Source organism: Oncorhynchus mykiss, chromosome 8 (genome assembly GCF_057628025.1).
Source record: "Oncorhynchus mykiss isolate SJ-2025 chromosome 8, ASM5762802v1, whole genome shotgun sequence".
Lineage (NCBI taxonomy): Eukaryota > Metazoa > Chordata > Actinopteri > Salmoniformes > Salmonidae > Oncorhynchus > Oncorhynchus mykiss.
Window position 1 is genome coordinate 83,603,544 of NC_143029.1, and position 14,341 is coordinate 83,617,884.

General features: G+C 45.9%; 1 protein-coding gene across 1 annotated transcript in view; it reads right to left on the reverse strand.

Annotated features, from left to right (window-relative positions):
- Positions 1–208: 208 nt before the first annotated feature.
- LOC110531013 (junctional cadherin 5-associated protein) overlaps positions 209–14,341 on the reverse strand; it is a 32,737-nt gene continuing 18,604 nt past the window's right edge. The window contains exons 3-4 of the mRNA XM_036986477.2: positions 2,902–7,394; positions 209–2,347 (exon numbers count right to left, since the gene is read on the reverse strand). Of these exons, the coding sequence (XP_036842372.2) occupies positions 2,340–2,347; positions 2,902–7,394 (4,501 nt within the window). The 3' untranslated portion in view covers positions 209–2,339. The remainder of the gene's footprint in view (positions 2,348–2,901; positions 7,395–14,341) is intronic.

A 14,341-nucleotide genomic window follows, 5' to 3' on the forward strand; every position in this document is an offset into this window, starting at 1 on the left:
ATATGATACTGTACAGACAATATGATACTGTACAAACAATATAGTACTGTACAGACAATATGGTACTGTATAAACAATATGGTACTATACAGACAATATGATACTATACAGACAATATGGTACTGTACAAACAATATGGTACTTTCAACTTGTGATCAAAGTGTGGAGAAATAAAATAGAATGGTTAAATACAAAATATCTCTTAAAATATTTAAAATATACTTTATTTTGTACATTATGCAAACTGATTAACAATTCAATGATAACAAAAATGTATATTTGGTGAAATGTAGTCACTTAACACGATACACATGTATGGCCACTAATATTTTCTATGAAATAAGCACCCGCCCACCAGCATACCCTGATACATCTCCATTTAGCTACAGGATGATTCAAACGATGACTCGTAAAAATGGTACGTCCCAAATGGCACCCTATTCCCTATTTAGTGCACTACTTTTAACCAGTGCCCATGGGGCTCTGGTCTAATGTAGTGCAATATAGGGAATAGGGTGCCATTATGGACTTGGTAATAATTAGATTCCTGACAATGGTTCCCAGCTCCACTGACTATGCAACTAAGCTGTTAGTACGACAATATTGCTCTTATCTTTTTACTATGTCCATATAATTATTGTTTACAACTCAAAACTAGCACACTCCATACCATTATTGCTTCCTGAAATTACCTGGGAAATAGAGCTAATATACTACCCAGATAGATCTTTTTAAAACATTGATTTCACTGCCCAGTGGTCTTGTAACCTGATCCAGTCTATAATGAAATGCACATCTGTATACAGAAGGCAACGTCTGGTCCCAGATCCGTTTGTGCTCTTGTCAATTCCATTGCACATTGTCAAGCCAATGAGTGACAAGGAGTTGGCATGACAGCACAAACAGACTGTCACCTAGGTAACCCCCACCCCCCATAACGTAGAACCAATGCCTCACAAAATATATTTCACTGATTTATCATTTCTCCACATCAGGGTTTGGGTCAATTCAAATTGAAGTCACTCAATTCAGGAAGTGAACATTCATAAATGGAAAAACGTGTTTTAATAAATAGCTTCTCGTTTTAAATTTTTTGAGAAATCATTGAAAATAGATTGGAATTTCAGTTTACTTTCTGAAACGACTGCCTTGAATTTGAATCGACCCTAACCCTGACATCTTCATTGAAGAGCTCTATGGATTATGATTACAGTGTATGGGAAAGCGATGAGACAGACAGGCCACAATGTAACTAAATAATAACAGACTGATTGATTGGTTGATTAATTGATTGATTGACGGATTGATCGATCGATTCATCTGAAAATTAAAACAGTTCTCGAGCCAAAGACATTAATGTCCAATATAATACATTTCTCACTTCTCTCTGTCCATAACAATCAAATGTAAATATTTTGGTGTAATCGACTGAATGTAACAGAACAGCTCTTATGACTCCTATGTCTACTTGGTTGTGTAAAACATGTTTACATTCATATCTAAACAGCTCGCCCATAAACAAACAGAATCACACAGCGTGTGAACGATGAGTCAGCTAACTGTATTCACTATGGACATTTTAGGTTGTTATACGCATGACGGAATTGCATAATGTCTGCCAATGAAAAGCATCTAGGAGAGTAGAATAATAAAGTCAATGAAAAGCATCTGGGAGGGTAGAATAAGCCAATGAAAAGCATCTAGGAGAGTAGAATAAGCCAATGAAAAGCATCTAGGAGAGTAGAATAAGCCAATGAAAAGCATCGGGAGGGTAGAATAAGCCAATGAAAAGCATCGGGAGGGTAGAATAAGCCAATGAAAAGCATCGGGAGGGTAGAATAAGCCAATGAAAACCATCGGGAGGGGAGAATAAGCCAATGAAAACCATCGGGAGGGTAGAATAAGAAAGGATAAAGAACAAGCTGCTACAATAACACTAGAAATGAGTCCCAAAATGGCACCCTGAACCCTATGCAGTGCACTGCCTTTGACCAGGGCCCAGTAGTGCACTATATAGAGAGTAGGGTACCATTTTGGACCCCTCCTAGGATGGGTTGGGGGAGATAAAGGGGAGATGGGGGGGGGATAGATGGAAGCTGCCCCTAGGTAGGGGGACACCTCCCTTTTGGCAGTGGAACACTCTTAGCACTCAACGACGCCGAGGGTGAGGGTGTACACAATGCTGTTGTCGGAGAAGAAGGCCGTTTCTGTGTTTGGGATGAGATGAAGGCATTCTAATGGGCAGCCAGGTCACAGTGTTGGAGGGAGCTAAACCCTCAGATGGAGAAAGATGACGGGCGTCTCAGTCTCTCTCCACTTTAATCCACTGGGCTTGGGTCTCAGGCCTCTGGTAGAATACACAGAAAGAAGGGATACACTAGATCATTTAGAGTGAATATATGTGAGTCCCAAATGGCACCCTATTCCCTATCAAGTGCACTACATTTGAGTTTCCCTTTAAAATGAGTACACGAAATAAGTAATAGGGTTCCATTTTGGACGTAGACTATATCATGTGACAGTCCTCATAACATGTCCAAAATGTATTTCACACACGTAAAAAATGTCTTCAAAATTAATGAAAATAATGTCATATCAGTCGTGTGTGTAGTGGTAGATTTGAATTGTAGGTCAAATAGCCCCCTCTTGTGGGAAGAGTCCATAATAACAGCCACAATTCACTGCTTGAAACACATGCACCATAAATTATAACTCATTATAGTCACAACCAACAATGTTTGTGTACTCACAGTTGGCAGTGAAAAAAGTATCACAAATGTGTAACAAACAAAACATGAAACTATTAATTCCTGGTGAAACACTCTCATATTCAGAATAAACGTGTAACACAGCTCGACAGAAAAAAAACTTGAACAAAAAACAAATGCATCAAGTAGCTACCCGAGACAGATGACACCTCCTCGTCTTGCAACACTGTATCTTCAGAGGCCTCTCCATCGTCCTCTAGCTTGACCTCTCTATCGTCCACTGTGTCACTCTGGGAGGGAGCAGGGAGGACAGCGTTCTCTTCCACTTGTTCAACGCCACGGCTGGCCTCCCCCTCCGCCTCCCCGTCCACCTCCCCAGAGTCTGTGCTCCTGATGCTGAATCTCATGCGGGACATCGAGTCCACCACCTTCATCCGAGCCAGGCGCTCTATCGCCACCTGGTGGCTGGGCGAGGCAGCTAGCTTGTCCTGCAGGGCCTCTATGTGCTGTGAGGCACCTCTGCCCCTCCTCTCTCCCTCCAGACTGTGAGACAGCTTCTGGTCGGGGTTCATGGGGACCGAAAGTGGTAGTCTGTCTGGCGGAAACTCCAGCATACCTGGAGTTTCTCGACCCAGTTGGGTCCATTTGGCACTCCTGATGCGTTCTGGCACATCCTGTGGCGGCTCATTTTCTTGTAACTCCTGCCCACTGTCAGGCACCATAGACACTGCAGACCGCAGTTCCCCAGACTCTGTATCTCTCACATGTGTTTGTAATGTCTGTTCATTTGCATTGCTTCTTTCTGGATCTTCTCCAGCAGTGGCTTCACTCTCTCTTAATTCAATCTCATCTGTTGCTGGCTCTCTAGCCCTCCGCTCCCCTGTAACTAGGGACTCTGCAGGCACATCAATCCCTAATATCCTGGCTGCCCTCTCCTCTATGGATTCGTTCTCTGGGATTCCCTCGGCACATTTCACTTCGTATAGATTGTTGAGATCCTTGGTTGCTTGGTTTTGATTGGTCTTCTCAGCAGCAGCGCACCCACCCACATTCTTATCATCTGTGAGTGACAGCTGCTCCCTCCAATCTTGACACAGAGTCTGAGCCTCTGAACGATTCGAGCAAGAGGCGGAGGATAGCTTTGTGTCTACTTCGTCCTCAGCTGGTTCTTCATATGTTTCAGCTCCTTGTGGACTACCACTGTCACCGACGATCGTGGCGCTACTTTGATCAGACAAATCTGGGCTTGACTCCTCATGGAGCGGAGACATTGGGCTTGGTCTGGACATCTGGCTCTCGCTCTCTTTTTTACAAATGGGGCATTCCTCTTCAGAGTCTAGACTGGCGCCCCCTGGAGGCACTGCATTGCCTCTACCACCACCAAGTTTAGATTTGGCCGTCAAAGTTTTGTTAACTTCTGTTGAGTCTCGGGTCTTTTGTAAAGACTGACATATGTCCTCATAATCAGGGGGACTCGTAAGTGTGGAGGCGTCCTGCATCGGCTGCCTATCTGCCCAGGGGACTTCTGCTGCCGTATGCGTTGTTGGCGTCGTTGGGCTTAAGTCTCTGATCTCGCTGGGATCACTAGGAGAGTCAATAAAGTCACTAGGGCCGGTAAAGTCACAAGGCGGTGGTGTCTCCGAAGGCGAAGTGAGGTCTAGCTTCACTGACCTGCCACTGCAGCTACTTCTCCTCTGTGACAAATTCGAAACAACCCTGTATTCTCTGAATCCTGTAGGATCGCGTGGCGGGACAGGGAGCTCCTCTCTTAGCTGCTTGCTGAATGTCACTGACTTTCTTTCAGCGGGTCTTGAGAAGGCGCTCTTGACCTCCCTGTACTCTGGGTCGACGGACACAGTCCAGCTCTCGATACTGCGCCTAAGGCTGCTGGGTTTGCTAAGCCCCGCCTCCCCCGCTAGCCTTATCTTGATCCGCTCAGGGATCTGCACAGCGCCGCCATTGTTGGGAACATTATTGCTGGCAGTGCCTAGCTCTAAGATGTCTTTGTATGCCTCGTTGAGGTCCTCGATGCACTGGTCAACACTGGGCCTCTTGCTGCTCTGCTGCTGTGGTTGTTGCTGTTGATCCTGGAGCTCTTTGTTAATAGTCTCTAGCTCCTCAATGGCATCCCATGGCCGTCTGCTGACGGGCTTCAGTAGGAACTGACCGAAGCCCTCCTGCCCACTGCAGGTCGCTGCTGGTTTGACCTCCATCGTGTTTCCTGAGGGTGGTGGTGGTGGCGCTGCTGCTGGCGGCTGAGCTGTGCTCTTGTTCAGCTGGCTGGAGATTGAGAAAGTGGCCGTCCTGGAAAAGGCGCTGTTGCTGGATGGTTTCAGGCTCTTCACCCCTTTTATGGGATAGCTGAATGCAGTGCTGCCCACACTGCTAGGGTCTGGGGTGACGCCTGGGTCGGGGGAACCTGGGGCAGGGACTTGAGGGTCTTGTGCTTCCTTGTTTTCAGGACCTGGAGGAGGAGGAGGGGGAGGCTGACGCTTTCTGGCCTCTGGGCTAGTTTGAGTCTCCTGGTCACGGTACTGGTTCCCAGGCCAGGATCCCGAGAGTTTCAGCTCCTTGTGATGGTTTATTTTGGGGGGTTTAATGGGGAGTTTTCTCACTATTTTGCTGCTTGATCTGCTGCTTGCTATGCTACCGGTTAGTGCTTGCAGCTCAGCCTCTGCTGAAGATGTGCTTTGGAGACTTTGGTTTGTTAAGTGGCCAGTTTTGTTCTCGCTCGGACTGTCCACTGGGCTTGGTGGCCGGACTGGGCTTGGCGGCTTCTCGTCATTGTTGTTTTGATCATGGGACGTACTGCCCGGCGTTGGGGGGATGGGAACAGACACCAAACAGAATATTGTTTCGCTAAGTTTCTTTTTTACGCTCTTTTTCTCTACTTTCTCTGCTTTCTCTGAGGAGTCAGGCTTTCTTGGTTTCTCTTTCTCTGAGGAGTCAGGCTTTCTTGGTTTCTCTTTCTCTGAGGAGTCAGGCTTTCTTGGTTTCTCTTTCTCTGAGGAGTCAGGCTTTCTTGGTTTCTCTTTCTCTGAGGAGTCAGGCTTTCTTGGTTTCTCTTTCTCTGAGGAGTCAGGCTCTTTCTTTTTCACTTGAGTCACAGTTTCTGACACACCTTGGTCCACAAGCCTGATCTGCTGAGGGGGCGGTCTAACCTGAAAAGCAGTTGGATAGTTACCACAGCTCTGGTCAGGAGCTACACTGTCTACACTTCCTTTGTTTATTAAGCCCCTGTGGCACCATCTAGTACTACTACCGTCGTTGTCATTGACAGATGTCTTGCGGCTGTCGGTATTGAGAGATAGCCCATGTGGGGGGGAAAAGGCACTATCATGTGTGGATTGTCCTAAAACCTTAGCGCAGGGAATCTCTTTGATGATGTTTCGGATAAGCTTGTCCGAGTCAGTGAGAGAATTTCCGCCAGGCCCTCCTGAGATGTGTCTCACTCGCGGATCATCAAAGGGTAAATAGTGAACATGCCCCAGATGTTCCTCGGTGTATCCAGGGTTAAGATTTGGGTTAGGGTTAACCTGTTTCCTGTAGGGTATACCTCGATCCCCATAGTGTTCCAGCCACGACCCTCCTGTCTGTCTGGAAAACCACCTTCCCGTCTCTGAGCTCACAGGCATCTGCATCTGTATCTGCATCTCCCCCCTCCACTTATAGTTCACCACTTCATTGCGGTTGATTGGGCCTCCCCTGATTGGGGGAGGGGCTCTCTTATAAGACGGGGGCGGGATGTAACCGGGGGGCTCCATGCCAAAGATTGCGGAGTGTTGTGCGAAATAGTCTTGTCTCTGCAGTTCTCCACCCCTTGGGTGATAGACAGGCCTGTTGTCCTTCTGTTGTTTGGACGCACTCTGCTCATCTACTACAGCTACAGAAAGCATCTCCTGGCTACCCCTAGTCTGCTGGTGTATCTCGTACGACGGAGGCTTGACAGGTCTGCTGAACCTGGGCTTTGGTAAAAGTGCAACATGACCGCCGCTTTGCCAACTGTTTCTGGCCCACCGGTCCCGGCCGACTGCGGCGCTGTGGTAATACCTACTATAAGGCCCGGAAAAGACGGTGCTGTTCACTCTCTGTCTATCAACCTGGCCCGGTCGAAGCTGGACACTGACCAAGCTGGACTGTGTGTCTGTGTGTTCAGTAGTTCCATCAGGCGACAGCACTCTGGGGAGGGACTGGGACTTCGCTCTGGTTCTGGGAAGGATAAAACCAGCGCTCTCTGGAGTCCTCAGGCGGTGCTGCTGGTCCTGAGCCCACCTCTCGCCCTCCCCATCCGACAGCTGCCTCCCCAGTCCCACCGCAGGCTTCCACTCCTCTGTGCCCAGGCTCTGGCACTTCCGCTCCCCAGTCACCCCAGTCAATACCCTCAGCTGTCCAGGAGCCGCGTCAGCTTCCCTCAGCCAGGAGATGGGGGTGTCATCCCATAGCTGCTTCTGTTGCTGCTTCTCCCTCTCCCCCCTGTGGTCCTCTGCTATCAGGGCCTGTGGCCTCCATGCCACCTCAGAGGCCTTCAGAAAGCTAGCGGACGCTCTCAGCTCCCGGCCGTCGGCGTAATCCAGAAGGACACTGAAGTCCTGACCTCTCCTCCTCCAGTAGGAGACATCCCTCTCATCCAACTGCTCTCTTCTCTCGATCTGCTCAGAATAGGTTAAGCTGGGAGCATCATAGAACCTGGAAAGACAACAAAGCACAATTGGTTGGTGATCATCATATAATGAAAATAGAAAAGATAAAAGAAGACAGCGAAAGAAAGAACCATGAAGTGTTAAGGTACTGCTGTTATAATACTGTACCTTCATTAATATGAATGTTTTTATATTTGAACCCATGTCTTACATAGGAAAATCTACAAATATTATAAACAGTGAACATGTTGGTTGTAATACAAACAACCTGGATATAGGATAAACTTGGTTTTTGCACATTACACCAAAACAACAACAACAAAACTCTTGAAGCATTTCCGTTCGTAAATTTATAAGCGTGTAATACCAACATAATTCAGTTAACCTCCCTTAGATTTGTAATGATAAACTCTGCTGACCTTTCCATGACCTGCCAGTCTATAGCAGCATCCCAATTTGTACCCTATAGTTGCATCCCAATTCGCACCTTACTCCCTCTGTAGTGCAGTAGGCCCTGGTCAAAGGTAGTGCACTATATAGGTAGTGTGGAGACCAGTGGAAGACATTCTAAAACGGAGTCTCAGATGCAACATCTGACGCCCACAAAACAAGATCAAACAACAACAAAAATCATGAATGAGCTTTATCTGGAACGCTCTCTTATGGAACCATACCAGCGTTCCATACTCTGTTTACCTGTGATGACACAATGCTGACCAGCCTGCCATGGTTTTATACGATCTGAGAGATATTGATAACTGTGACATTTTAAATGCTGGTATGTCTGGCTAGCCTCCAAGCTGATGTTTTGGCTTTGGGAGTGAAGAAGAGGGTTACATCCCAAATGGCATCATGTTCCTTATATAGTGCACTACATAGGGAATAAGGTGTGATTTGGGATGTAGCCTAGGAATCAATATCTCCATCTCCAATCCAAGAGGGCGGAGTCAGGCAACACACATATATCTGACGGAAGTGCTTGAGTCAGCGGCTCCCAACTCCCTTGAAGATGCCGTGAAATTGTGCGGCTGCTGCAATATGATCTGCATATTAGAACACACGCTGACCTTAATTCAGAAAGCTGGGCGTTCGTTCCCTATACAGTGCCCTATTTTTCACCGGGGTCCATAGGGCTCTCTGGTCAAAAGTAGTGCACTATGCAGGGAATAGGGTGCCATTTGAAGTGCTTTGAAAGGCTGTTCATGACACACATCAACACCATCATCCCAGACACCCTGGACCCACACTCAATTTCCATACCGCCCCAACAGATCCACAGATGACGCAATCTCAATTGCACTTCACACTGCCCTCTTCCACATGGACAAGAGGAAAATAACTACGTGAGAAAGCTGTTCATTGACTAAAGCTCAGCGTTCAACACCATAGCCCCCTCCAAGCTCATCACTAAGTTTGGGAAACCTGGGACTGAACACTTCCCTCTGCAACTGGATCCTAGACTTCCTGACGGGCCGGCCCCAGGTGATGAGGGTAGGCAACACCACCTCCGCCACACTGACCCTCAACACGGGGGCCCCTCAGGGATGTGTGCTTAGTCCCCTTCTGTGCTCCCTGTTCACCCCCAACTGATAATCGTAGACTATAGGAGAAAGATCGGAGAACACACCATCCACATCGACAGGGCTGTTGTGGAGCGGGTCGAGAGCTTCAAGTTCTTTGGCGTCCACATCGCTAAGGACTTAACCTGGTCCACATACACCCACAAAGTCGTGAAGAGGGTACGGCAGTACCTCTTACCCTCGAGGCTGAAAAGATTTTGCATGAGCCTTCAGATCGTCCTTGACCGCAAAGCTCTACAGAGGGTGGTGCGGACAGCCCAATACATCACTGGGGCCGAACTCCCTGCCATCCAAGTCCTATATACCGGTGGTGTCAGAGGAAGGCCCAAAAATTCCCAAAAATTCCCAAAGACTCTAACCACCCAAGCCATAGACTGCTCAATCTGTTATCATCCAGCTAACGGTATCGGAGTATCACTCTCAGACCAACAGGCTCCTTCTACCCCCAGGCCATAAGCCATAGCCAGACTGCTAAATAGCCAGACTGCTAAATAGTAAATTAATGGTACCCAAACTATCTGCACTGACCCTACGCACACTCACTATACATACACATCATATACACACTCACTAGACTATATATACACACTATATACATACTCACTAGACTATATATACACACCATGTACACACTCACTAGACTATATATACACACTATATGCATACTCACTATACATACACATCATATACACACTCACTAGACTATATATACACACTATAGACATACTCACTAGACTATATATACACACCATGTACACACTCACTAGACTATATATACACACTATATACATACTCACTAGACTATATATACACACTATATACATACTCACTAGACTATATATACACACCATGTACATACTCACTAGACTATATATACACACCATGTACACACTCACTAGACTATATATACACACTATATGCATATTCACTATACATACACATCATATACACACTCACTAGACTATATATACACACTATATACATACTCACTAGACTATATATACACACCATGTACACACTCACTAGACTATATATACACACTATATGCATACTCACTATACATACACATCATATACACACTCACTAGACTATATATACACACTATAGACATACTCACTAGACTATATATACACACCATGTACACACTCACTAGACTATATATACACACTATATACATACTCACTAGACTATATATACACACTATATACATACTCACTAGACTATATATACACACCATGTACACACTCACTAGACTATATATACACACTATATGCATACTCACTATACATACACATCATATACACACTCACTAGACTATATATACACACTATATACATACTCACTAGACTATATATACACACCATGTACACACTCACTAGACTATATATACACACCATATACATACTCACTAGACTATATATACACACTATACTGTATACACACTCACTAGTCTATATATACACACCATATACACACTCACTAGACTATATATACACACACTATATACATACTCACTAGACTATATATACACACCATATACACACTCACTAGAATATATATACACACCATATACACACTCACTAGACTATACATACACATCATATACACACTCACTAGAATATATATCCACACCATATACAGTCGGAAGTTTACATACACCTTAGCCAAATACATTGAAACTCAGTTTTTCACAATTTCTGACATTAATCTTAGTAAAAATTAGGATTAAATTGTTTACTTGGGTCAAACATTTCGGGTAGCCTTCCACAAGCTTCCCACAATAAGTTGGGTGAATTTTGGCCCATTCCTCCTGACAGAGCTGGTGTAACTGAGTCAGGTTTTTAGGCCTCCTTGCTCGCACACGCTTTTTCAGTTCTGCCCACACATTTTCTATAGGATTGAGGTCAGCGCTTTGTGATAGCCACTTCAATACCTTGACTTTGTTGTCCTTAAGCCATTTTGCCACAACTTTAGAAGTATGCTTGGGGTCATTTTCCATTTGGAAGACCCATTTGCGACCAAGCTTTAACTTCCTGATTGATGTCTTGATGTTGCTTCAATATATCCACATAATTTCCCTTCTTCATGATGCCATCTATTTTGTGAAGTGCACCAGTCCCTCCTGCAGCAAACACCCCCACAACATGATGCTGCCACCCCCGTGCTTCACGGTTGGGATGGTGTTCTTTGGCTTGCAAGCCTCTCCCTTTTTCCTCCAAACATAACGATGGTCATTATGGCCAAACAGTTCTATTTTTATTTCATCAGACCAGAGGACATTTCTCCAAAAAGTATGATCTTTGTCCCCATGTGCAGTTGCAAACCGTAGTCTGGCTTTTTTATGGCGGTTTTGGAGCAGTGGCTTCATCCTTACTGCCTTTCAGGTTGTAGCGATATCGGACTTGTTTTACTGTGAATATAAATACTTTTGTACCTGTTTCTTCCAGCATCTTCACAAAGTTCTGTGCTGTTGTTCTGGGATTGATTTGCACTTTTCACACCAAAGTACGTTCATCTCTAGGAGACAGAACGCGTCTCCTTCCTGAGCGGTATGACGGCTATGTGGTCCCATGGTGTTTATACTTGCGTACTATTGTTTGTACAGATGAACGTGGTACCTTCAGGCGTTTGGAAATTGTCCCAAGGATGAACCAGACTTGTGGAGGTCTACATTTTTTTTCTGAGGTCTTTTGATTTTCCAATGATGTCAAGCAAAGAGGCACTGAGTTTGAAGGTAGGCCTTGAAATACATCCACAGGTACACCTCCAATTGACTCAAATTATGTCAATTAGCATATAAGAAGCTTCTAAAGCCATGACATCATTTTCTGGAATTTTCCAAGCTGTTTAAAGGCACAGTCAACTTAGTGTATGTAAACTTCTGACCCACTGGAATTGTGATTCAGTGAATGATAAGTGAAATAATCTGTCTGTATACAGTTGTTGGAAAAAATCCTACAATGTGATTTTCTGGATTTTTTTTCTCATTTTGTCTGTCATAGTTGAAGTGTACCTATGATGAAAATTACAGGCCTCTCTCATCTTTTTAAGTGGTAGAACTTGCACAATTGGTGGCTGACTAAATACTTTTTTGCCCCACTGTAGCTCCACAGTGATCTGGTACTGGTACTTCCTGTATATAGCTCCACATTGATCTGATACTGGTACTTCCTGTATATAGCTCCATTCTTGTGTATTGTATTTTATTCCTCTTGGGTTAGTTACTATTTTATTTTTTATTATTCATTTTAAACTCTGCATCGTTGGGAAAGGTTTGTAAGCAAACATTTCCCTGTTAAATCTACACCTGTTGTATTTGGCACATGCGATAAATACAATTGGATTTGATTTGATCCATTTGGAACGCAGCCCTGGTAAGATGCACTGCCTGCCTGCCTGCCGCTGAGCAGAAAAACTTAACTTTCCTTGTATATAAAGTGCCAGTTACGTGATCACGTGATGTCAACACAAACAAGGTACCGCTGGCCCCGAGACATCTTCTTCAAACAAGGTACCGCTGGCCCCGAGACATCTTCTTCAAACAAGGTACCGCTGGCCCCGAGACATCTTCTTCAAACAAGGTACCGCTGGCCCCGAGACATCTTCTTCAAACAAGGTACCGCTGGCCCCGAGACATCTTCTTCAAACAAGGTACCGCTGGCCCCGAGACATCTTCTTCAAACAAGGTACCGCTGGCCCCGAGACATCTTCTTCAAACAAGGTACCGCTGGCCCCGAGACATCTTCTTCAAACAAGGTACCGCTGGCCCGCAGACATCTTCTTCAAACAAGGTACCGCTGGCCCCGAGACATCTTCTTCAAACAAGGTACCGCTGGCCCCGAGACATCTTCTTCAAACAAGGTACCGCTGGCCCCGAGACATCTTCTTCAAACAAGGTACCGCTGGCCCCGAGACATCTTCTTCAAACAAGGTACCGCTGGCCCCCAGACATCTTCTTCAAACAAGGTACCGCTGGCCCCGAGACATCTTCTTCAAACAAGGTACCGCTGGCCCCGAGACATCTTCTTCAAACAAGGTACCGCTGGCCCCGAGACATCTTCTTCAAACAAGGTACCGCTGGCCCCGAGACATCTTCTTCAAACAAGGTACCGCTGGCCCCCAGACATCTTCTTCAAACAAGGTACCGCTGGCCCCGAGACATCTTCTTCAAACAAGGTACCGCTGGCCCCCAGACATCTTCTTCAAACAAGGTACCGCTGGCCCCGAGACATCTTCTTCAAACAAGGTACCGCTGGCCCCGAGACATCTTCTTCAAACGAGGTACCGCTGGCCCCGAGACATCTTCTTCAAACAAGGTACCGCTGGCCCCGAGACATCTTCTTCAAACAAGGTACCGCTGGCCCCGAGACATCTTCTTCAAACAAGGTACCGCTGGCCCCGAGACATCTTCTTCAAACAAGGTACCGCTGGCCCCGAGACATCTTCTTCAAACAAGGTACCGCTGGCCCCGAGACATCTTCTTCAAACAAGGTACCGCTGGCCCCGAGACATCTTCTTCAAACAAGGTACCGCTGGCCCCGAGACATCTTCTTCTTCACCAGGAGTTTGATGCATTGCCCTCAGGACTATGTTACCGGGCAGGCACCAGGGCCCAAAATAGATGAAGCCAAATTATCCTTTTTCCCAGCGGCGGTAAGGCTCCTGAATGTTTACAACCACATGCAGCTAGTGGAGTTATGTCAAAAATGCAGCTAGTGGAGTTATGTCACAAATGCAGCTGGTAGAGTTATGTCACACATGCAGCTGGTGGAGTTATGTCACACATGCAGCTGGTGGAGTTATGTCACACATGCAGCTGGTGGAGTTATGTCACAAATGCAGCTGGTGGAGTTATGTCAAAAATGCAGCTAGTGGAGTTATGTCACACATGCAGCTAGTGGAGTTATGTCACACATGCAGCTGGTGGAGTTATGTCACACATGCAGCTGGTGGAGTTATGTCACAAATGCAGCTGGTGGAGTTATGTCACAAATGCAGCTGGTGGAGTTATGTCACAAATGCAGCTGGTGGAGTTATGTCACAAATGCAGCTGGTGGAGTTATGTCACAAATGCAGCTGGTGGAGTTATGTCACAAATGCAGCTGGTGGAGTTATGTCACAAATGCAGCTGGTGGAGTTATGTCACAAATGCAGCTGGTGGAGTTATGTCACACATGCAGCTAGTGGAGTTATGTCACACATGCAGCTGGTGGAGTTATGTCACAAATGCAGCTAGTGGAGTTATGTCACACATGCAGCTGGTGGAGTTATGTCACAAATGCAGCTGGTGGAGTTATGTCACAAATGCAGCTGGTGGAGTTATGTCACACATGCAGCTAGTGGAGTTATGTCACAAATGCAGCTAGTGGAGTTATGTCACAAATGCAGCTGGTGGAGTTATGTCACACATGCA